General features: G+C 40.3%; 1 protein-coding gene across 1 annotated transcript; it reads right to left on the bottom strand.

Annotated features, from left to right (window-relative positions):
• Positions 1-1375: 1375 nt before the first annotated feature.
• On the bottom strand, positions 1376-23922 carry Paf-AHalpha (Platelet-activating factor acetylhydrolase alpha). The gene is made up of 5 exons (XM_080274198.1): positions 23778-23922; positions 16305-16511; positions 12676-12798; positions 3666-3771; positions 1376-1599 (listed from the first exon to the last, which is right to left on the bottom strand). The coding sequence occupies exons 1-5, from the start codon at positions 23841-23843 to the stop codon at positions 1376-1378; spliced, it is 726 nt and encodes a 241-aa protein (XP_080130324.1). The 5' UTR covers positions 23844-23922.
• Positions 23923-24563: the final 641 nt, after the last annotated feature.

The raw sequence follows: 24563 nt of genomic DNA on the forward strand, positions 1-24563 counted from the left end.
TACGATGATCACAGAAAAATGATCATGTTTAGAACAAAGCCAGATAGTTGCTCTAAGTCCAAAAGAGATTGATAACAGGGTACAATGCTTTTGGGGCTGGACGTAAATACAACCAATATCTTCTAATATAGGACATAAAGTATCTAATATAACCTTTCTTTTTCTGTGTAAATAATATCTATGGTACTGTAACAAAACCAAAAAGCTATCACTCGAGGTTACATTAAACAGCTTAGAATAAAGGATATATACTGTACTGGGATGCTGACTTATGTAATGAAATACTGCAGTTCATCCAAGATTCAGATAATCTGAAAGTGTTTTGAAAGTCACCACAGATAAACTTCACAGAGCTGTCACCCCAACAATAGACTGGTGGATAAACCTGTATACTAATGGAGGTTTCTTTGAAAGAGTAACCATTCAATCTTTCCCTTAACACCAGTGATACAAAAAGAGTAATGCAACTATGGGAGAACTGTCATCAGGATATGCTGTGACTGCACTGTACATAATACCTAAATTTGCTTATTTTGATCAGGAAGGTGTGTGGGAAATGAAAGAATAAGAGATGGATGGAGTGTAAATGAGAATGGGAACCAGTATATGTAATTTTCACTCATTCATAAATAGGAAAAAAAATGGAAAGAAGTAATAATTGAAAAAGAGAATAACTTAAAACGGTGCTTGATCACTAAAGAATTCCAACTTGTTATATATGGAAGTATAGTACAGGAAAGAGATGAGTACATAATTTTTATTTTATTAGCTGAGCACTTAGGACCTTTTGAGCAGGGAAGATGGAAGAAATATACAATGTTGCATGGATAAAGGGAGCTGGGGACAGGGGAAACTGAGAAGGACAAAACAGAAGAGAATGGAATATGACAATGTATTGTATAATAAATTAAAATAAAAAATGGAAGAAAAATTTGATGAAATGGAGGGAAATGAGTAACACAAACAAAAGAGATAATATTATGAAATACAAGGAAATGAACAGGAATATGAAAACATGAGAAATGAGGACAAAACAAAAGAAATACTGTATATGATGAAAAATTAAACTTATCTGAACCTGGTTGTTATCTTATATCAAGATACCCATGGAAAGAATAAAGGTGCGGGAGGGGGGGGAGGGCAGATCAGGAACGCAAAGACTGACAATGAGAGTGACAAGGGAGACAGAAGACATGGTAAAATGGAGACAGATGCAAAACGCAGATTGAAGATGAAAAGAAACCCAAAATATGACACAAAAACAGGGGAGGGGGAGGATAATGACTGATACGCAGTGAGGAGTAATATAAACTAATGTCAAAATTTGCTAAGGAAAGACAAATAGAGGAACACCTAAAATAATAATATGCAAGAATTAATCCGCACTGGGTCCTGGATTACTGGGGTTGTCTGAGGGTGACGGGAGTGTGGAAGAGGCATCGTTGGTGAGTGCGGAATCCTCCTGTAGCAAGTTGGAGAGCAGAAGGTAAAGAGGTTCAAATGCCCGGCGGTAACCCTGTGTGGTCAGGTGGAGGTAGTCATACATGTCCCGGTGGTCAATTGTTCCATCTGTTAATACTAAGTCCTGGTCCACACTCACTACCTGTGGGCCAATATTGCCTTAATTAACTTCACAAAGTACAGTACTGTGAGTTTTTTTTTGTGCATTGTGTGGTAGGTGGGGGCGCTCACCAACCACTCACTCAATGTGGCGCTGCTCTTGGGTGTCTGCCCTGTCCTCTCCTCCATCCTTCTTTCATTCCATCTTCTTCTATCTTTCTTTCCTTCATTCTTTCCTCGTCCTTCTGCCTATGGGTGACTTTACACTCCCTCTTCTGTCTTTCATTCCTTCATTCTTTCCTCTTCCTTCTGCCTATGGGTGACTCTACACTGAATGACAAGCCAAATGGTTTCCTGTACACCAGGAAACTATTTACTACGCTGGGTGGTAACCATATAACCAAATTTTGGCGCCTGGTGGTTTAGTGGGTAATTATTGTGCTCCAATCGGATTGAGCTGGTGAAGGTTTATATCCAAGGGGTGGTTGGGGTTTATTGCTCACGTAATGCCACTCAGGGATGAGTGAGGTTGGTCACTCTCATCTTAAATGTCAGGACCAACTGCCTAGCCCTGGGCTCCTATGCTCCTCATGGGGCAACGTAGGACTGGATGATGAATGGATGGATGGATGATTATAACAGTAGGGCATTAGTCATCTACTGCAGTGGTCAATGGTATTGTTTGTTGGCACTAAATCCTGGGCCATGGTAACTTCCAATGGAACAATATTATCTTTAACCTCCTGGTGCCAGGTAGTCTTTTTTTAGTTTATTCTTAATACCATTCATTCATTCATCATCCAATCATATGCTGCCCCATAGGGAGCATACGAGTTCTTGATACCACTTGACAATAATACAGTAAACCCTCTCTAATTCGAACCCAAATAATTCAGAAATTAGTTAATTCGGATCATTTTTGACCACCAGACAAATAATTTTAATTCGGATAGAAATTCAAATTAAGCGAGACATGTCCGAAAACGGTTCCAGTGATAAGTGGACATGAACAGTTTTTGTAGTGATAAGTGTAGTGATAAATGTTATTTTTAAGAACTGTACAGTACCTTCGGTACAGTTAAGTGTACTGTACTCTACTACTGTGTTGCAAGACTTCATTATCAAGGTTTGACACTATTTTATTTATTGTATTGTGCACTCACTGAGTATAAAGTAATAATGTACTGTACTGTTCAATGTTTTTGTGAAAACGCCATGTTTTAGCGAGCGTGGGTGTGATTTGGGAATAGGGGCAAACATGAGCTCCAATAATTCAGATTTTTGGATAATTTGACATAGGGTTCCCCCCAATTAATCTGAATTATAGAGGGTTTACTTTATTTAGCTTTGAAAAGATCTTTCACAGTGAAGGAGCTTAATGGGGATCATTTCCAGCTCCTATGAGAGGATTCTGCAGTTACATAGTACAGTAAAGTCTGGAGTTAACAATAAAATAAGACATCCCTGGGCTCAATGGGTAAACTATGAGCAGAAAGAAAGGCATTTCCTAAGCTGAATATAGTAAGTCTGACATTAACTATGCCTCTATCCATCATCCAATTTTACTGTCCCATCAGGAGCATTATAGGCCTGGAGCTAGGCTATTAAGTCCACACACATAAGGTGGGAATGACCAGTCACTCATCCCTAGGCAGCCGTATTCCTCTGTCTGTATTTCCTACTGAATATGACCTCCAGTCAAATGCAGTGTGTTCAGGTATCCAGAAATGAACAGAACCTGAATTTGGCTCTCTGTTATACTGTTTCTGTTTTTTCTTGGAAAGAACAATTTTAAAGGCTTTTGGCCTCTGGTTCCTTCTTCCTCGCATTAAAAAAAAAAAATAATAATAATAATAATAAACGACAACTACACCTCAGATGTAGACTCATAATAGCTCACATCCAGCTGAACTTAAAATATTCAGAGTTAAACAAATAATGTATACTGATACCATACAACAACCTTCAACAAACATCTTTTTTATCCTCTTTCTATCTATCTACCATATAAAAAAAAAAAAGGAAAATGATATACAGTATGAGTTATATTTATATATATATTCTTCGATATCATGTACCACATCAAGTATTGTACGTTGGTAAACCTACCTGACAAAGGTCAAAAGAACGGAGAGACTCCTTGACGAGGGTATTAACTTCACTATTCTTTTCTCGCAGTCGGTTGGGCTTTTCACCCCGGGGAAGTAGTGTCTGCAAGCAGCACATATTATCATTTTTTTTTTTTTTTTTTTTATGCACCTTAGCTCTAGAATCAGATCATCTGAGAGCAAAATAAATTCTGTATAATACAGTCATTACTCGTTTTACGATGTTTCAGTTTACAATATTTCACTACAACACTAATAGAAAAGTTCCACCCAAAAATTCGATTTACAACAAATTTCCCACTATAACGATTTTGCCATCAGAAAGCGCCAGGCACACGCAAGGTGACCATCGCTTGTCTCAGGCAAGATGGCGGCCCCGGCGTGCAGGAATTGTTATGGCAAGTCCCGCCACCCCTTCAAAGCCCTGTCTTTTCAACTTGTTCATGTATGCCCCCCCCTGTTATCTTCACCTCTCAGCCAAACATTGTACAGGTAACTCGCACGGAACACGAGGGTTTCGTTCCTACCGTGCCGTGTTAGGTGCGAAATCGCGTATATTTAAACTATTCCGTATTTTGCTCCCTAGACCCCCCAAATGCGTTGTTTTGCTGTTATCTGTCACTAGAAAGCACTTTAAGTGGTTAGAAGGTTTATTTAATGTTATAACTCACAAATACAGTACTCCTGAGCAAAACTTCAACACACAAATACTGTACGTAAACACAAGGAAACATTCCGACGCCGATCATAGGTAATAAATTAGGTTAACTGGTACCAGTGCTTTAACTTACAAGTACATACCAGAACAGTACATATTTAACTTAGAAATGCAGTACTGTGATATCGAATGATTTCAGTACATAATCTGTTAGGAATGGCTGGAAAAAAAAAATGTTATGAATACATTTTCACCTTTTTGATATATGTTTATGGTAGTTTCGAGTTATTTTTTACGTTATCGTTGTGCCCATGCTTGGAAAAGGGAGCGAAAGAGTTGAATTTTCAGTCCTAAAGGAGAAAACTGCACGTCCTCCAAGGCTAGACTGCCACGGGAGAATAAAGTGGAGGGTCAGTCCGATTAGCAATAAAGAAGTTGTGTCACAACTTCCAGCTCCCACACCACGAGAATGGCTAAAAATAGAATCGTAATGCAGTTTCAGAACTAACAATAAGTCTAATTATTACGAATACAGATACAAAGCAGAAATAAATACGTTTACAGACAGGGAAAACGTATTTCTTCCGTCATAACATGTTCATCTTTCTCAATCATTTTTCGTTCATCTTTATCATTTTACCTTGTTATTTTCGCAATATATATTGCTGTCTCGTAAACAGGGTGGTTGTTTGTGTTTTGCAAGGGAGGAAAAAGGTTGTATTTTCTGTCTGGGTCGAGATAATGGGTGTAACTATGTGTGGGTAGGCATGGCCACGAGCGAAAAAATCGTACATCCACTCATCACGATAGCCGGTGGTGAACTGACAGTTACGTGACAGATGATACATGAGACGGTGAAGTCAAGGTCATGTCCCAGATTTTCGTTCACTTCCCGAAAGTTTTCACAGTTTTCTACAAGTTGCAAACCATTACAGCAAACCTGAGCAAATAGGTAAAGATACCAAGACAAAAATGTATTTTTCTCTTATTATAAGTCTTTAACGAACAAACAAACAAAAGGCAATATTCCGACGCCGATCATGGGTAATCATATAAATCAGGTTAACTGGTTACAAGGCTTTATTTAATGCTTTAATTGCTTAAAAGTACATACCAGAACAGTAAATATTTAACTTACAAATACAGTACTGTAGAAAAGCAGTACAGTAAGAGTTTAACGAACAAACAAAAAAGGCAATATTCCGACGCCGATCATGGGTAATCATATAATTCGGGTTATCTGGTTACAAGGCTTTATTTAATGATTTAACTTTATTTAAGTGCTTACAAGTACAGTACATACGAGAACAGTAAATATTTAACTTACAAATACTGAACAGCACTGTGGAAAAAACGAACAAATAAAAAAGGCAATATTCTGACGCCTATCAGGTAAACTGGTTATAAGACTTTATTTCTTGCTTTAACGTTATTTAATAGTACTTTAAGTTGCACATAAACTTACCAGAACAGTACAGTACTGTAAATATTTAACTTACAAATACTGTGCTACTGTACTCGGGAATGTCTCACTCACTGAATAATTTCCCGTCTAGATCGTCACGTAATCAAAACAAACCGCGCTCTGTGGTGACGTTCGAGGATTTGATCTTTCAAAGGCCTCTCCTGCGTTAATTTGTAGTTTTCATAATGGTTTTTTAATCTTACGTTGTCTTATATGTATCCCAGCCCTTACCGTGTATAATTGCGAGCGCGTTCCGTGAGATCGTGTTCCGTGCGAGTTACCTGTACTACAGTACAGTAATCCCTAACACGAACCGAAAACTGACAAGCACAGGCGTAGGTGGAGACACTTTAGCACAGTCTGGTGCACTAGCCATCACTGCCTCACATATGCTACATTCTGATTCTTTATTGTACGAACAGTTGACTCATTCACCCAAAACATACGGTTCTGAGAGAATTCCCCGTAAAGTCAATTCACCGTCAAAGCATGGACGATTCCCCGTCAGGACAATTCGCACCCTGGATGATTCCCCGTCATTCTATAACTATACTTATTATTGACTGATTAATACTTTAATAACTAATTTTCAGGGAAAAGGTTACTACATGACAGTATTGTGATACCAACTCTAACATACGGAAGTGAAGCTTGGACGTTGTTGGAAGGACACAAGTCAAGAGTGAGAGCAGTGGAAATGAGTTATTTAAGAGGAGCCTGTGGAGTCACCTGGAGAGACAGGCTGACGAATGCGGATATAAAGGAGCGTTGTGGTGTTGATGTGGATGTGATAGGAAGCGTTATGAGGAACACACTGAGGTGGTTTGGCCATGTGGAGAGGATGGAGGGTGAAAGACTGACGAAGAGAGTGTATGTGAGTGAGGTGGAGGGGGGAAGAAGGAGGGGGAGGCCGAGGATGAGATGGAGGGATGGGGTGGAGAGGTATATGAGAGAGGGGGGTGTGAGTTGGGAGCAGGGCAGTGAAATGGTGGGGGACAGGGCGACTTGGAGGCGATTTGTTTGTGGCCACCCCAAACGGGATTGAGGCGTCTGGCAATAGATAGATAGATAGATAATTAAAAACTAGTGTACTGTACTTGCTAAAAAAATTGGTATGTAAATACATGACGGGGAATCGTCCTGATGGCGAATTGTCATTGACATTCCTTCCCTAAGGTTGTCCAACACTTTAACTTTCTCTGTCAGCGACATCACTTTACGAGCCCGCTTTGGTGTGTTAACACATGCATCACTAGCACCATGCTCAGGCCCCATGTTGACAAACAAGGCAAGCAATCACTGGAAGGCAGAAAAATAAGCCACAAATAACAATTCACCAGTCACACACGGTTTGACCGTCGGATTCAAACTGACTGTGTGGTGCGTGGTAGACCAACCTCCCACCCACACACACACACACACACACACATGTATGCACACTGGCGGTGGGTAGGCATTTTTATGTTTTATTTATTTCTCTCATATATTAAAATTATTTATTTGAATACTATAATTTTGTTTTAATTATTGTAAGAAAAATTCGTGGATAACTGAAATCGTGTGAAAAAAGTTCGCATGAATTAAGGGATTACTGTGGATTTGTGTGTCCAGTGGTAGGGTCAGTGCTAGTGTAGGCCCTAGTGCTATGGCTGGTCCAAGTATGGGTCCCAGTGCTAAGGTTGGTGCAGGTATGGGCCGGATTCCCCTCCCCCTAACCTGTTCCTGTCTAACTCAGAGGCTGACCACTAGTGCCTGTAAGCACTGGCTGTCCCCCAGCCTCAGGGGGGGACGACTTGGACCAACACGGAGGAATGAAGGTGGGTTGTCATTTATGGTTCAGTCTTGGTTAGGTGACTTTGGGAAGTAGAGTTGATGTAACCCCCCTTTTATAATGGTTTTCAATGTACCGATTTACGATAAAATCGGTATATGATGAGGTATGACCCGACATAACCCCATCGTAAAATGAGTAATGACTGTAAATGATAAATTGAATGTCATACTCTATGAGCAAAGGTGATGTTTACAAGACTTGATAAGCCCAAAACACATTACTGTCCAAGTTTCCTTGAATATTATATTCACCTTAAGATCCAAAATCAGTACATCCATACTATTCATACTCTGTTTTTTTTCATCAAGGCAAAGATGCACTTGACAGGTTGGTGATGAATGGCTGAATGCTTCATGTTCGAATAATATCACTGTATTTCAGTTAATTACTAGGTTTTGATTCACATTACCGGTAATTATTTGAAATACATTCATCCTCATCCAGACCTCCTTTCCCATCCTAGGGCAGGGTGAGGAGTAGCAATGTCCAGACAGCCCAAGTCTGCCCAGTCCAATGGGCAACACATCCATTCACTCATCATTTAAGTCCCCGGAATCCCAGCTCAATCTGATAAGATAAATTCATCACATTCTGTAGTTTCACATAAACGTATACGACAGAATCAATCTTGACACTGTTACCGTTAAAAAGGGGTGCAAATCCCTGATCATGCACTTCTTACAACACTCATCCAGCCAGCTTGATCTCTTGTCAGTCCCCAAACATCACCGGCTTCCATACCTCTCTTCCTCACACACTCATCCACCATATTCCTCCACCTTCTCCTTGGCCTGCCTCGCTTCCTTCCTCCTTCAAATTCGCTCAGACATACCTTTTTCACCACTCTATTGTTATCCATTCTCACCACATGACCATTCCAGCTCAGTACACTCTCTTCGATTGTGGAGTTCACAGACTGCCTCACTCCGCATCTTTCACGAATCACATTATTTCGTATCCTATCCACCCTCTGTACTCCACATACATTTCTCATCAGTCCCATTTCCACTGCTCTCACTCCTGACTTTTCATTTTCATATCACACCATAGTTTCAAATCCGCATGTTAAGGTTGCCACTAACACTCCAACATGTAGGCCTCGTGCAGCTGCTGCACCAGTCTCTGTTTCTTATCAAGACATTCACTGCACCAGCTACTTTCCTTCCTTGAGTCACTCTACTTTCCACTTCTTTTGCACATTTTCCTCTCTCTTGTATCACTGTACCCAGTTATCTGAACTCTCTCACCAATTCCAGTCTCTCTCCATTCACTGTAACATCAATAACCATCACTTTACTGTACTCCTTTCTACATTTACTCTCAAGGCACAATACTCACAGACATCGGCAAAACTCTGAACTGGTCTACCAAGTTCTTATCTGGCATTTGTAAGTAGTACTGCATCATCAGCATACAACAAATTTGAGATATTCCATCCATCACCAACGCCATCTCACTCTCCATTACTTGTGCTCTTACTTCTCTCATCACCCGATCCATGTATATATTGAACAACCACTGGCACATCACGAAACCTTCTCGCATGCCCACACTGATCACGAACCATTCACTTAGATGCCCACTTACCCTTACATACACTTCATTACCATCACAAAAACTCCTGACAGCACTTAACAGCTTACCATCTACACCGTACATGTGCAAAACCTTCCACAATCCTTTTCTGTCTACTTTGTCATATGTTCCCCCCTCCCCCCCCCCAAAAAAAAAAATATATATATGTATATATATATATATATATATATAGTCCTTCTCCCAAGCCTTCTCCACTATCTGTTTTACTGCAAGTATTTGGTCCACACATCCTCTGCCACTCCTAAAGCCACCCTGTTCATCACTCACTAGGACTTCTAACATATACCTTCCCTACAACACCCAATAAACTTATGCCACGATAATTCTTGCACTCACCTCGCTCACCTTTATTTTTGTACAGGGGTACAATCACAGCCTATTTCCACTCTGCTGGCACAGTTTCACTCATCCATGCCTTCTTACATATCTCCAACAAGCACTTCATTCCACTCTCTCCCCCACACTTAATCATCTCTGCATACACCTCATCAACCCCAGCTGCTTTCCCATTTTTCAGCAGCTTCACAGCTTTCTTCACTTGTGCGAGTGTCATGTTCTCTAGCACTGTATTCCTTCTCTGCACACCCCCAAAACCAATCATGTTTACAGCAGCTCTGCTCTCTCTATTCCCATTCACCCGGCTTTCAAAAGATTCTTTCCATCTGGTTCTTACTTCATTCCCATGGGTTAATAATCTACCACTTACATCCTTCACACTTTCACATTTGTTTCTGCTGTCACTTCTACATTTCTGCACCTCTTTCCAGAACAACTTCCTATTTTCTGAGTCATTTGCATTCATATTTCTTCCTAGATCATCATTTACCTCCTCCTTTTTCCTCTTCACTAGTCTCATTACGTGCTTCTTGCTCTCAATATACTCAGTTCTTATTTCAATTGAACCCCTGTCCTGTAACCACTCTAGCCACTTCTTCCTCTTTTCCTCCACTGCTCTCTTAACTTTTTCATCCCTCCATGTCGTACCTTTCTCCACTGTTGTTACTCTTGGCACACCACACACCACTTCAACATTCCTAACTAAGCAATCCCTATATGCATTCCACAGGCTGTCCAGATCCATTTCATTCTAATTCACTGATTTTAACTCCTCTCCTACTTTGGTTTTGTATTCATCTGCCATTTCTTTGATCCTTAGCTTCTCGACTTTCAGTCTTTCTCCCTGATTGCTCCTCTCTCTCCTGGTCCATCTCATTCCTCTCAGCTTGATCTTGCATACCACAATCATGTGACCTGACAGACTTCAACATTGTCCTCTTACAGACCTCATATCAGTCAACATCAACCTCTCTACGAGCACGTAATCAATCAGGCACCTTTCAACACCATCCCTGTTCTCTCTATACCATGTATATTTATGTGCATCTTTGTGTTTGAAATACGAGTTACAAATGCACAACCTCCTTTCCTGACACATATCCTTCAGTCACTTCCCAGTATCATTTTCTCTTGGTACTCCATAACAGCCCATTATGTCATCCTCAGGACCAGTGCCTACTCTTCCATTGATATCGTCCATTACAATCACTTTATAGCTCCTGGGAATTTCTCCCACTGCTTCATCCAGCTCATCCCAAAACCTGTCTTTCTCTCTCTCACTCCTGTCATCACACGGTGCATAGGCTACAATCACAGCCACTTTCACCTTCTCAAACTTAAACTTGACATACATACATCTCGAGCTGACACATTTGTAATCTCTCATTCCACTCTGCCACACTTCATTCATCAACAAAGCAACTCCTTCCTTGTATCTGCATCGTCCATTCATGCCTGACCTCACACACTTTACACCCTCCCACTCCTCCACTTCACACCCTTTCATCTTTGTTTCACACAATGCCATCACGGCATTTCTCGCACTCACCACTTCCACCCTCTTGCTCTCTTCAGTCACACCTCTCACATTCCACATGGCCATGCAAATCTGCCCATTTGGCTGGGGCCCTGGGCAGGTATTGGGCCCTCCAAGGCTCTCTGAAACATTTGCAATGATTAAGTGATTTTGGATAGGGGAATCTGAGGGACACTTAACCTGGCCCAAAACCCTGGTTATAAGGTTACCAACCAGCGTAGTAAATGGTTTCCTGGGTACAGGAAACCATTTAGCTTGTCACTCAGTGTAGAGACCATAAGACATCCCAACCTTGAGTGAGTGGATGATGGGCACACCCATCTACCATCTTACACGAAATACAGTGGTTATTTGGACATGTTGCATTCAGCCAATGATCATCAACCTGTCAAGTGCATCTTCGCCTCAATAAAAAAAACTGAGTAGGCTACACAGCCTATTTGTCATCTACAAGAGTTTGATGGTAACTCTGAAGTAAAATAGAAGATACAGGTATTATTTTGAGGACATATATTCAAGATAATCAAATAATGCTCCATATCACTGAAACCCATGTAAATGATGAATACTACTGGGTTGGGATGATGAAGTACTGTACATAGTGGTATCTCTCCCTGGGGTAGGAAATACAGTATCACTACCCACTTATTTTTGGCATTGTTGGGACTAGGGGCTGATACCTACCCTCTTGGTACTAATGGTAAAGTGAAAAAATTTCACTACTAAACAAAAAGCTGGCAGTGCAGAATTACCAAATACATTATGTGGTGGATAACCACCAAATGTATTTCCTACAGGTAGGCTCACCCTTCTTCTGGCCCCTCAGTATCATGGCAATAGACTATTCAAGTTCTGACTGCTCCAAAATGATACTGTAAACAGTAATCATGGTATGATGTGTCTTCCTCTATTTGTATTTCCCTCTGCCTAAGACCTTCCGTCTTGAATGCAATGTGTCCAGGTACTTCCAAATGAATGAATCTTGAATATGACTTTTTTTTTCCCTATGAGAAAGTAATCCGTGGGCTTCTAGCTTTTGGTTATTTCTTAAAAATTCTTCAAGCTCTAATTTTCCTCAGCTGGCTAATGTTCCTGAGCTGAAACAGGCTTCGCATGTTTCTTTGTCTATAGATGATTCCTTAAGTAAACAGCGTATTACAGACAAAAGTATAAGGTGCGTCAGGGAGAAATGTGATAGACAGTCTTACGTTTCAAGCAGACATAGTGGAATAGTAGGTGACATTTTGTCCATGACTGTATATGGAAAAAAACAAGTCTAGCAGTCTGCACTCAGGAACATATTATCATATACTTGCCTTTGACATTCTAGTTGTTGTTTACTTTACTGGACATTCAGCTCAATTAGTAACAGTAACAGTCAATTCCACTTTACCACTTGAGGATGTAGGAATCTGAGGCTATGCTACTTTAAGTCAGCTGAACAACCAGTCCAATTCCCTTGGTAACATTAAATAGCTGAAAAACCTCCAATCATCTCTTGGATGACTGAAACTATGCAAAGTCACCACTCTAATGGGGATGGGGGAGATAGAGGTTATCAACATACCACCAGTGACTCACCAAAACAATAATGTATGCTTGTGGCTGTTTATCCCTGATGGTGGTGCAAATTTCTGAGATTCCACCAGCAATCTCCGCTGCCGTGTGATCATGATTGTTGGTCCCCACCATTACCACTACTGCCTGAAACACACCACACAATCATCATTAACATAATTCTAGCCCTATTCTACAGAGGTGTGAGCTGGGAGCAGGGCAGTGAAATGGCGGGGGACAGGGCGACATGGAGGCAATCAGTCTGTGGCCACCCCTTTCAGGATTAACGTGTCTAGCAATAGACAGATAAATAGTTGAACAGGGTGGATATCATCCAGAATCAGTAAAAAGGTAAATACAAAAGCAAGATAACTATCATCACACCACACAATAAATTTACAAATCCTTCCATTTACTGCCTGACACTGCATCCTGTGAATGAGGCCTTCAGTAATGGATCTCCCATCATTTCTGTCCCACTCAGTAATGATCCTCCACTTTTTTCCCCTTTAAGGGTCTAACTCTGGGCACAGACTTGGCAGTCCATTTCCTGAAGCCCAGCAGTCATCCTATACATGTAGAGGTGTATGATATGTAGGAGGACTACTGGGCCTTAGAAGCAGGCTGTGAAGCCTATGCCCATAGTCGAGCACACACACACACACACACACACACACACACACACACACAAAAAAAAAAAAGTCCAGACAGCCCAAATCTGCCCAATCCAATGGGCCTCACCCCCCTACAGCAGTGTGTGCACATAGCAACTTTTCTCCCCTCTCCCTCCTCCCCCTCCCTCCATCCTCCTCCCCCCTCCAGCCATACACACTCCACCACCACTTTTTGCCTGGTTTGTTTTGTTGCTATGGGCATATGCCACACTGACAGCTTGTCCTACCAGCAATAAAGGGGATTTTTGCATGCCACACTCCCCCCCCCTTCCTCCCTCATTCTACCCTATGCTCAACTGATGTCTGCTGAAATGTGGCTGTGGGCATCTTTTTCATACGAGTACTGTATTATCTATTCAAATATCGAAACACATAACTTTGTATTATGCATATTATTATATATACTGTATATTGTATACATTTATAGTTATAATTTTTTTCAGGTTGCCTTAATTCATTTATTATACCACATTTCATGCCTAGGGAACACTTCACATTAACATTAGTTATGTATACAGTAATCCCTCCACTATCCGATGTAATAGAGCCAAAGGCATGTCTGGAAAGTAGTCCCGTCTGGAAAGTGGGCCCCAGCCTCCTGGACTTGTACTACTGGACCCTAACCTAGCCTGACTCAGAAAAACACCTATACAACTCCCTACTGGACATGCATAGCACCTATTTAAACCAATTTAAGAGTTAGTACTTGGATGGGTGACCACCTGGGAACACCAGATGCTGTTGGCATCCCTACGTGTCAAGTGGGGTTGGTGGAGGATTAGTGCCCCTCCCTGTAAAATAATTAACTCTAAGCCCTTGGCCACCACGTTTGGGATACATGGCGTCTGGCAATGAATGAATGAAGACCCTTTTCACACCAATAATGGACATAAAGCATGAAATAAATTAAAAGGAACCAAAGAATGAGGAATTAGAAGTGACTATACCTCAGCCAGGGCACTTACAGCACGTTTGTGGCCGCCTTCTCTAAGGCTTTGGCAGTGGTGAAAATGCTCTTGAAGCACATACAGTAATCCAGTGTTGTGCTGCACTTAATTCTTTGCACTGTGAGTTATAATTGTTTAACACTGCACATTGTTCTTAACTGCACCATGCCAGTTTCAACTGCCAATTTGCACTCCACAGTTAATCCTTTGCACTCTACTGTAAATTCTAATTTCTTAACACTGCACAACACTGTAAATTCCCGTGAGGTCTAGTAGCTAGGTATTGCAGTTTATTCACTGTTTATTCACAAAAAACGAGCACTACGATAAGCATCTACTCACAATCGAAGTTAGGCAGTAACTGTTGGGCGTGTTGGTGATGGGGAAACAGAGTTGCCAGATCACAACAGCCACATTACCAAACTCTTCAATTTTCATTACCAATTTTAACTTTTCATTACCAAACTCATAAAGCTAGCATTAACTCTTCACTAATCATCATATTCATCATTCATTCATCATCCAATCCTACATTGCCCCATGAGGAGCGTAGGAGCCTGGGGCTAGGCAAGTTGGTCCTGACATTTAAGATGATAGTGACCAGCCTCACTCATCCCTGAGTGGCAGTACATGAGCAGTAAACCCCAACCACCCCTTGGATATAAACCTTCACCGACTCAATCCCACTGGAACTCCATAATTACCCACTAAACCACCAGGTGCCAAAATTTGGTTATATGGTTACCACCCACCATAGGAAATGGTTTCCTGTTGTACAGGAAACCATTTGGCTTGTCACTCAGTGTAGAGTCACCTACAGGCAGAAGGAGGAGGAAAGAATGAAGGAAAGAAAGAAGACGGAGTGTAAAGTCACCTGTAGGCAGAAGGACGAGGAAAGAATGAAGGAAAGAAAGACAGAAGAGGATGGAAGGAAAGAAGGATGGAGGAGATACAAGTGGAAATACATGTAATCACTCTCCTTATAATTAACAGCATGTTGATTATTTTCATGCTATGTAGGCTAGCAGATTAATCAGGGAGAGCAAACAATCCACCATCTCCATCCTGTGTATCCTCATACATGTGAAAAATCCGTTTGGTAATGCATTATTCCATTTCATTAACAAACGAATTTTTCATTACCAAATTGGCCCACATTTGGTAATGAAAAATACCAAAAGGGAACCCTGACAGGCGAAGGGGGAAGGGGGAGGAAGGAAAGGGTGAAGGGGCCGTGGTGTAAACAGCTGTTCGGCACCAAGCGGCAATTTCAAATTACGGGTGGGAAAAAATTCGGATTTTGGGGGGATTTTTTTTCTTTTTTCGCCAATTTTGGGTTCCGAAGGTCCAGGCCCACAATGTCCGGTAAGTGGGGTGTCCGGAAAGTGGGCATCTGGATTGTACGGGGATTACTGTATATAATTATTTAACGTAAATAATGCATTTTCTGTACGTTTTTCTATTTTCACCCATGGGGGATCAGTAACTTTTTTGCATCTTTGACAGAAGATTGTGCGATAACTATTCTGTCAATCTGGCTGAAACATACATTTTCAGGTGTGTAAATTCAGTCTCTTGAAATGTGGCAGAAAATTTTCAATCTTGGTGAAAGTAAAAAAATCAACCCTGTTCTGCGGCTGGAGGGACAGATCTGCTGAGCGAATTGCGTACAGTACTTTAGGGGTTAATCTGCTGCTTATACTCCAGCATCACACTACTGTTCCATCACTGACACTATCACATCTGATAGTGACAGAGTTCAAAGGCCATCTTGGGAAAAACAAAAACAATAAGCTTGCATGTTGACAGTCATATAAGCAACAGCAGCAGTCATACATCAACCACTGAGACTCTGTACAGGATCATAAGGTTTGTACACGCAAAATACAATAGTATATAAAAAAAAATGTTCTAATTTTTTGGTAATCATGAAAGTGAGTCACTGAATACCAGTTCATTGTAAAACACGGGTCCACTGCAGGATGTGGAAGAAATACACAATAAGCCCAGATAATTGTGCTATGCTCCTCACCTTAGGTTTTATACACTCTAGCTCTCCATTGCGCAGCCGCCAGAGGACGTGTTGGGTCTGGTCCCCTCCAATGCCAAAGTTGAGGCTGTGCATTGGGGCAAACCACTTCTCCCACAGCTCTGTATTCTGCAGGTTGGCCAGTAGGGAGTCTCCTACAAATACCACGTCTGGCTCCATCTCTCGTGCTTGGTTCACAAACCGGTTGTGCTGCAAACACACACTGTTAGTGGAATATATATATACAGTACAGTATACTGGTATACTGTATGTGTAAATACTGTCTATATATATATATCTATACACATATATATATATATATAAACATATATATATATATATATATATATATATATATATATATATATATATATATATATACAGTATATATATATATATATTACACACACACACAAACTAAAGTCTTCTCAGATTTATTTTCTACAAACAATGTACACTAGTTAGGTACCATACTAAAAATAATTTTATGCACACTCCAACATACAACTTTACTGGTTCATTCTTATGATTTTACAAACTGTATGCTCCTTTCTCTACCATCAAACTTTGCTCTAGATCACTCTCTATGCTCCCTTCTGACACTCTGCAAGTACTCTGTGTTCTAGTAACCACTCCATGCACACCATTAAATACTATGCTCCTCTCAGACACTCTACATCATGCTTATATGTACAATGTGTTTACAATGTGTTAGGTTGTCACAAAGTGAACAATTTTCACTCACTTCACCAGTAACCTGCTTCATGTTCTAACACATATCCATGATAATACTGAGAGAAAATTTTTTATATCATTGTCAAAGTTAAATATGTGAATGCAACATCAACTAAATGATGAGATCTGGTTATAGCTAATTTCATTATTCATCAATTAATATATTAAAAATATATACATTAACAGCTGGGGTATAGTCAGGTGTTTACCAACCTATGGTTGAGCCATTGGGGAAGGGTTCTGTTACGCTTTAACTGATACTTCTTCATGGGGATAGGGAAGAAAGACCAAAAATTCATTGTTATCCTTAGGTTGAGAGAGAGAGAGAGGGAGGGGGGGGAATGGATATGGCAACCCCACTACCCACCATCTGTACAACAAACATGTTAACACATCTAGGAGGTAAGAATTATCTGTTAACTCCTTTCCCCATTAATGCAAGATCTCACTGAAATGAAGGAACATTTTGAAGATGAACATCACCATACTGATCCTGTTTACATGGGGTGGGGAGATCTAAAAACAATGGCTCTTTGGTCTTTTTCCATACAGCGACTAATTAGAAAAAAGTGTCAGTCCCTTTTGTTTCAAAAAGCTACAAAGCTGTTCCACCAGTAATGGACCAGGGCTGTCGCATCCATGTAGTAATATATGGAGGGAGCTTTCCAGTCTATACAGTACACTGATAATGGTAAAGCTGTATTCTTTTAGCCATATTAAACAAAAATAATAATAAAATAAGTAAGGACCTGTTTCATATGCATCCTTTTTGGGTGAGGCAGTCTTAAAAAAAAAAATAATAACTCCTGATTATCCGTCTTGGCATTACCAGGCATACAACAGTATTCGGCATAGCTAATGGCTGAATTAAAATGGTATCCAGCTGAAAGTATAAAATCTTTGACACAACCCGGCATGAAGGACCCTTTCTTCTGGCTAATATACATTACTGTCCTGATGAGACAGTTGTTGTCATCAAACCTCCAGCCACAATCACAATAAAAGTTAATAAAGAAATAAAATACACAAAAGGAATGGGGTTATACTGTACATGTACTGTAATATGAACAGGGTGGAATGTTGAGGAAGGGATGGAGGATTGACGGTTGGTGGGCCTTGCAGCTCACGAGGTGTTTGGTGGTGGGTAGGGAAGGGAGAAGCAGTGGTTGGGAGTAGAAGAGTTCTGATTGGCTAAGGAAGGGGAGGGAGAACTCTAATGCAGAGTTTTCACTGGCTGGTAGCAGGAAGGTGGAAGTTCTCTTACTCTCCATTTTATTCCTCCACTGCAATGGTGCCGATATTCAAACGAACCTACACTGCACTCTATGTCTTTTCCAAAACGTTATTATTAATAAATGGCAACATTGTGATGGGTTTCCCTCCAAAACCTGGCTGGCTTTCTAGTGCTGCTGTGACTTGCTGACATGTCGCATTGCTGCTCCCCCCCTCCTCTCCTCACTGGTAAGTATAACTTACGGTGTTCTGAAGTGTACATTACAAAACTGTACAAGTGACTTGGATTCTGCTAAGGTACCAATGAAAATGTACTGGAAAGAAAAGTAAATTAAATTGTGTTACTAAACAAGAAGAGTTTATAAAAATGTGTCTATTTTACTAGGCAAAACAATCTGAGTATGAAATGGAGGGAGAGTAAGAAATTGTTCTGGAAGGAGGTAAAGAAAGTAAGGCAGTGTGAAAGGGGAAATAGTAGGGGAGTGAAAGATAGGAATAATAGATTGTTGGTGGAGAAGAGAGAGAAACTGAGGAGATGGAAGGAGCACTTTGAGGATTTGTTGAATGTGGAGAGTGAGAGCAGTGCAAGTATAAGTGGTTGGGGAATGGCTGGGAGAAGAAGAGATGAGAGGAGGGAGGAAGAGATCAGTAGGGAGGAAGTAGTGGAAGCGATGAAGAAGATTAAGTTGGGAAAGGCCCCAGGAATTGATGGAGTGTGTGGTGAAATGCTTAGGTATGGGGGTGAGATTGTGGAGTGGATATGGAAGTTGTGTAGTTTGGCTTGGGAAGAGGGAAGGGTTCCAGAGGACTGGAAATCAGGTATAATTGTTCCTTTATACAAAGGAAAAGGAAAGAGAGAAGTATGTGGTAACCATAGGGGTATTTGCCTACTTAGTGTGACTGGTAAAATATATGGTAGAATAATCATTGATAGGGTTAGGCATATGACAGAGGAGCTAGTTGGAGAAGAACAAGGGGGATTTAGGAAGGGAAAAGGGTGTGTAGATCAGATATTTGTTCTAAGATGTTTAGTGGAGAAGTATCTAGAGAAGGGAAGGAAAGTGTATGCTGCTTTCATGGACTTGGAGAAAGCTTATGACAGAATAAACAGGCAAGGTATGTGGAAGGTATTAAGAATATATGGAGTGCAGGGGAAATTGTTGAGTGCTGTGAAGAGTATGTACGAGGGAGCTAGGGTTGCGGTGCGAGTGGATGGTGAGCTGAGTGAGTTCTTTGATCTCAATGTGGGACTGAAACAGGGTTGTGTGATGTCTCCATGGCTGTTTAATATATACATGGATGGGGTTGTAAAGGAGGTGCAGGGTAGGGCAGTGGATGTAGGGGTGGCTCTAATGAATGAGGGTGAGATTTGGAAGCTTCTGGTGTTGCTGTTTGCTGATGATACAGTATATACTGTTGAGTGAAGATGAATGGGAGTTGCAAGGTTTGGTGAATGAATTTGGGACAGTGTGTACGAGGAGGAATCTGAAAGTTAATGTAAACAAAAGTAAAGTTATGGTGTTTGAGAGGAATGAAGTCACAGAGTGTGCAGTGAGGTTGGATGGTGAGGATATGGAGAATGTGAGTGCATTCAAGTACTGTACTTGGGTAGTGTGATGAGTAAGGATGGAACTTTGGGGGATGAACTGCGTGAAAGGGTACAGCAGGGAAGGAAGGTTGTTGGTACACTGAAAGCAGTGATGAGAAATAGGGAGGTGAGTATGGAAGTTAAGAAGTCACTGCATGATAGTACTGTGATCCCTACCCTGACGTATGGAAGCGAGGCATGGACCTTGCAAGAGGGGAACAAGTCAAGAGTGAGAGCAGTGGAAATGAGTTACATGAGAGGAGCATGTGGAGTGACGTGGAGGGACAGGTTGACGAATGAAGAAGTGAAGGAACGCTGTGGGGTGGATGTGGATGTGGTTGAGAAGATTAGGAGAAATACACTGAGGTGGTTTGGACATGTGAAGAGAATGGAAATTGAAAGACTGACTAAGAGGGTGTATGTAGGTGAGGTGGAGGGAGGGAGAGGGAGAGGTAGACCGAGGATGAGGTGGAGGGATGGAGTTGAGAGGTATATGAGGGAGGGGGGGGTGAGTTGGGGGGAGGGTAGTCATATGGTGGGTGACAGAGCGACTTGGAGGCGTTTTGTCTGCGGCCACCCTTTGCGGGATTAGGGCGTCGGGCTATAGATAGATAGATAGATGTGTTTTTATTAGCTTATCTTATAGTATAAACACCAGTGAAGATGATAGTACTGTATACCATTTATAACAATATATATAACCAATTTCCCGTAGAGTACTTGGTCATGAAATTTTTTTTGAGCCCTGAGAGAAATCACTCATCACAGATAACTGATTTTCAAACCGTCTTCAGCTTTTTGTGGATTTTTGTTTTTTATGCAGTTTTTTTTCAGGTTTAGCATTAACATGGACAATCCTATGTGTGTTTTGATGTTCCAATATGGCAGAATGACTGAAAAACACTGCCAAAGTTATGTATAGGCAGGGAGGTTTTTGGTTTTCAGTGTCTTTTGCATGTTTTCTTGGTGCTTAGAATTACTTTGGATATTTCTATGTGTGTTTTGAAGTCTAAATATGGCAGAATGACTAGAAAACACTGCCAAAATAAGGAGGGGTACTGTAGTACATAGTGTATAGGTAAGGTGTGTTTTAGTTTTCAGAGTTTTTTCTGCATGGTTTTCTTGGTGTTTAACATTACTTTGGATATTCCTATGTGTGTTTGATGTCTAAATATGGCAGAATGGCTGGAAAACACTGCCAAAATAAGGAGGGGTACTGTACATACAGTGGAGTTTAGGTAGGGTGTTTTTTTTTTTTATATTATCAGTGTTTTTTTTGCATGGTTTTCTTGGTGTTTAGCATTACTTTAGCTAATGCTATGTGTGCTTTGATGTCTAAATATGGCAGAATGACCAGAAAACACTGCCAAAATAAAGAGGGGTACTGTACATACAGTAGAGTATAAGTAGGAAGTTTTTTGGTTTTCAGTGTTTTTTCTGCATGGTTTTCTTGGTGTTTAGCATTCCTTTGGATATTCCTATGCGTGTTTTGATGTCTCAATATGGCAGAATGACTGGAAAACACTGCCACAATAAGGAGGGGTACTGTACATACAAAAGTGCATAGGTAGGGTGATTGTTGGTTTTCAGTGTTTTTTTATGATTTTCTTGGTGTTTAGCATTACTTTGGATATTTATATGCATGTTTTGATGTCTACATATGGCAGAATGACTGGAAAACACTGACAAAATAAGGAGGGGTACTGTACTTACAGCAGCCATTGTATAGGGTGCTTTTTTGTTTTCTGTGTTTTTTTAATGGTTGCCTTGGTGTATAGCATTACTTTGGATATTCCTATGCATGTTTTGATGTCTAAATATGGCAGAATGACCGGAAAACACTGCCAAAATAAGGAGGGGTACTGTACAAATAGGTTAGGTATGGGTTGGAGGTTGGGTATTGTAGGGGAATTATGTTCATTATCCAGTTGTTGTCATTACCCGGACATGCCTTTGGCTCTATTATGTCTGGATAAATGAGGAATTACTCTATAAGAATTTAGTCTGGTCGGCCCCACCGATTCTGATAAAAGCAAATTCCGGTCTACTGAAGTCCGTTCTATCAAGGTTTAGCTGTACATTCAAACAACAAAAACTGAAATTAATATGTTCAACACTCAGTTTATGCAATTCATTGCAGTTTCTCTTCACAGGTATTAATCACAAATGCTTCTTTTAGTAGAATACTTAGCAATAGAGTGGGGACCGGTGGGAATGTGACAATTCCCACAAAATAACACATCGGGAATCAATATGAAGCACAGTTCAAAGTAAATTTTCTTTTATGAAGTTTCTTCCGGAAATAAAAAATAAGTGAGATATTGTGGGGTCTTTAATGTGGTGTTATGACTTTGTAAACATTTACCTTAACCTAGCTTTTTGTTTTTGTTGACTTAATGGTGAAAACAGATACAATACAAATGAATTCTACCTGAACGCCATTTAACCTAACTACATACGTGTCATCAGGGTCTAACTGAGGTCAATTTCCAATCCATCCTTAGTCCCATTATTACTTCTTAGGAATCAGGTGTTACAGTTTTGTAATCAATATCCTAGATGTAAGTGATATCCAAAAGATTAACACAATTTTAGCTGGATATCTCACATATGAAAGGATTACACAACAGTTCTTCTAGTGAAGTGTACTCAGTTGACTTCCAATCACAGCACATGGGGGGGGGTCATTTGCTTTCAACATTTCATCTGCTGGATGTAAATAAAGTCAAATGTTACATCAGAGAAATTAACAAAACATTTTGCCCACTTGATCCATGTAACATATCACAACTGCCTGATGTGTATGAGCGTGCTGCAGTATTTTTCTGCAACATAATAAGTAGATGCTTCTTAGAAAGTAACTTTGTGCAGTCTGAAAAACATGCTTTGCTTTGGCCCTACCCAAGAAACCCGGCCTTGATGTCAAGAGCATAACTAATTATCGTCCTGTCTCTAACCTGTTTTCTTATCTAAGAAGTGGGTTGGTGGAGGGTTAGTTAGTGACTCAAAGTCAAATGTATGTAATGAATAACCACTGTAATAATGGAAATAAAATTCTGATTCTGATTCTGATTATGGGATTGTGGCTTCTGGCAATAGATAGATAAGACAGATTTTAGTGTGATCTGAATGAATCTGAGCTTCACTTTTGTCTGAAATCACTCATTCTGGAGATAGGCCCACCAAAGGCTATCTCCAAAACAAGTGAATTCTGACAAAAAAAAAAAAAAAAAAAAACTCAAATCTTGACAAAACAACCATGAAATCGTATTTCTAACCTAGCATCCTCTGACAACATTTAACGTAAAGTTGGGTTAGGTAGAAAAATTTGATTTTTTGGTTGTTTTAGTGTGCTTTGTGTTTTTTTTTTTCCCCTTCATTTTTTGTCAAATGGCCACCCCTTAAGGGATTATGGTGTCTGGCAATAGATAGATAGATAGATTTTTTGTCAGAATTCACTTGTGTTGGAGACAGCCTTGGGTAGGCCTATCTCCAAAACATGTGATTTCTAACAAAAATGAAGCTCAATTTCATTCAAATCAGACAAATCAACCAGAAAAAATACTTTTTGTTTCCAAATCGAGTGATATGAAATACCAAAAATTTATCATTTACTTTGCTCATATATAATGTTTTCAAATATTTATCAGAAATCTGTGATTCATCATTAAACTTGTCAATCTGACATGAAAAAGGTCTTAGGTTGATTTCACAAATGTCTGAATGATGGGAGTTCAGCTCTCATACCCATGTACACATATAACTTACTCGATCGCTTACACATTGAAACAGGTCAAAAGGTTATCATTAGCAGAATAAAGGCAGAGAAGAGGGTGAGATTAATGTGGCGTATGAATGAGCCTGCTGAGAGTCTGCGATGGAGAGCATTAGTCAGCCTGGTCCCGCCCTGTCTCACTCACCATGCTCAGCCACCGCCCGTCACCCTGCACGTCCTCCAAGGGCGTGGGCACCGCTGCGGGGTTCATGATGCTTAGCCACGCCCACACTCACCACTTTTGCTAACTTTAGGGGAAAATTTCACTATAAAATGTTCAACCTAACCCGAAGCGATTCTCAGCTCTATGACAGCTGGGATTCAAAATGGCGAATCTCGGAGTTGGAACTGTGATGTTTTATGAATCCCGTGAAACTGTGGTTACCATTTAAATAATAATTATAACAGGAACACTTATTTTCTTATAATCTTTAAGGATTGCTATATTGAAGATAGGTAAAACCTACAGAAGGAAAATAACAAGTTTGTTCTGAATGCGAGTTGGCACATGCAGTTGTTTGCGACTTCACTGGGAAGCAGATTTGATTTTTCATTAAGTATTTTTTTGTTTTTGTTTTAGTGCACTCTTTCCTTATCTGTTAGCATATTCCTGCACAAAGTAAAAACGATGTTAATGTATACAAACCTATTGACTTAAAACTTGCAAGAAATAAGAAAATCGAGTTGATTGATGACTCGTAATATTGCATGGGTTTTCTACATTCATTGCAGACACCGTCATCCCTACAGGATGATTGATCATATTTAACCGGACGAGTGGGACAGTGGCATAGGCACAGTGATGACTGGCTGGTGACTTCCGTTCTGTGTACCATTTTTGTACATTCTTAACCAGTTCAGTCGAGGTTAGGTTAGGTTAATTTATTAATGTTTAGGCTAAAGTAGGTCATTTAGAGCACACACACACAAA

This window comes from Coenobita brevimanus, chromosome 57, assembly GCF_032717465.1.
Source record: "Coenobita brevimanus isolate Jiangsu-jjx chromosome 57, ASM3271746v2, whole genome shotgun sequence".
Taxonomy (NCBI): Eukaryota; Metazoa; Arthropoda; class Malacostraca; order Decapoda; family Coenobitidae; genus Coenobita; species Coenobita brevimanus.

Coding starts and splice junctions, on each gene's coding strand:
- Paf-AHalpha (XM_080274198.1), bottom strand. CDS start 23,843: ATGAACCCCGCAGCGGTGCCCACGCCCTTGGAGGACGTGCAGGGTGAC. Junction 16,512..23,777: donor ACGGGCGGTGGCTGAGCATG/GTGAGTGAGACA, acceptor GTGTGTTTGCAG/CACAACCGGTTTGTGAACCA. Junction 12,799..16,304: donor TAGAGTGTATAAAACCTAAG/GTGAGGAGCATA, acceptor GGTGTGTTTCAG/GCAGTAGTGGTAATGGTGGG.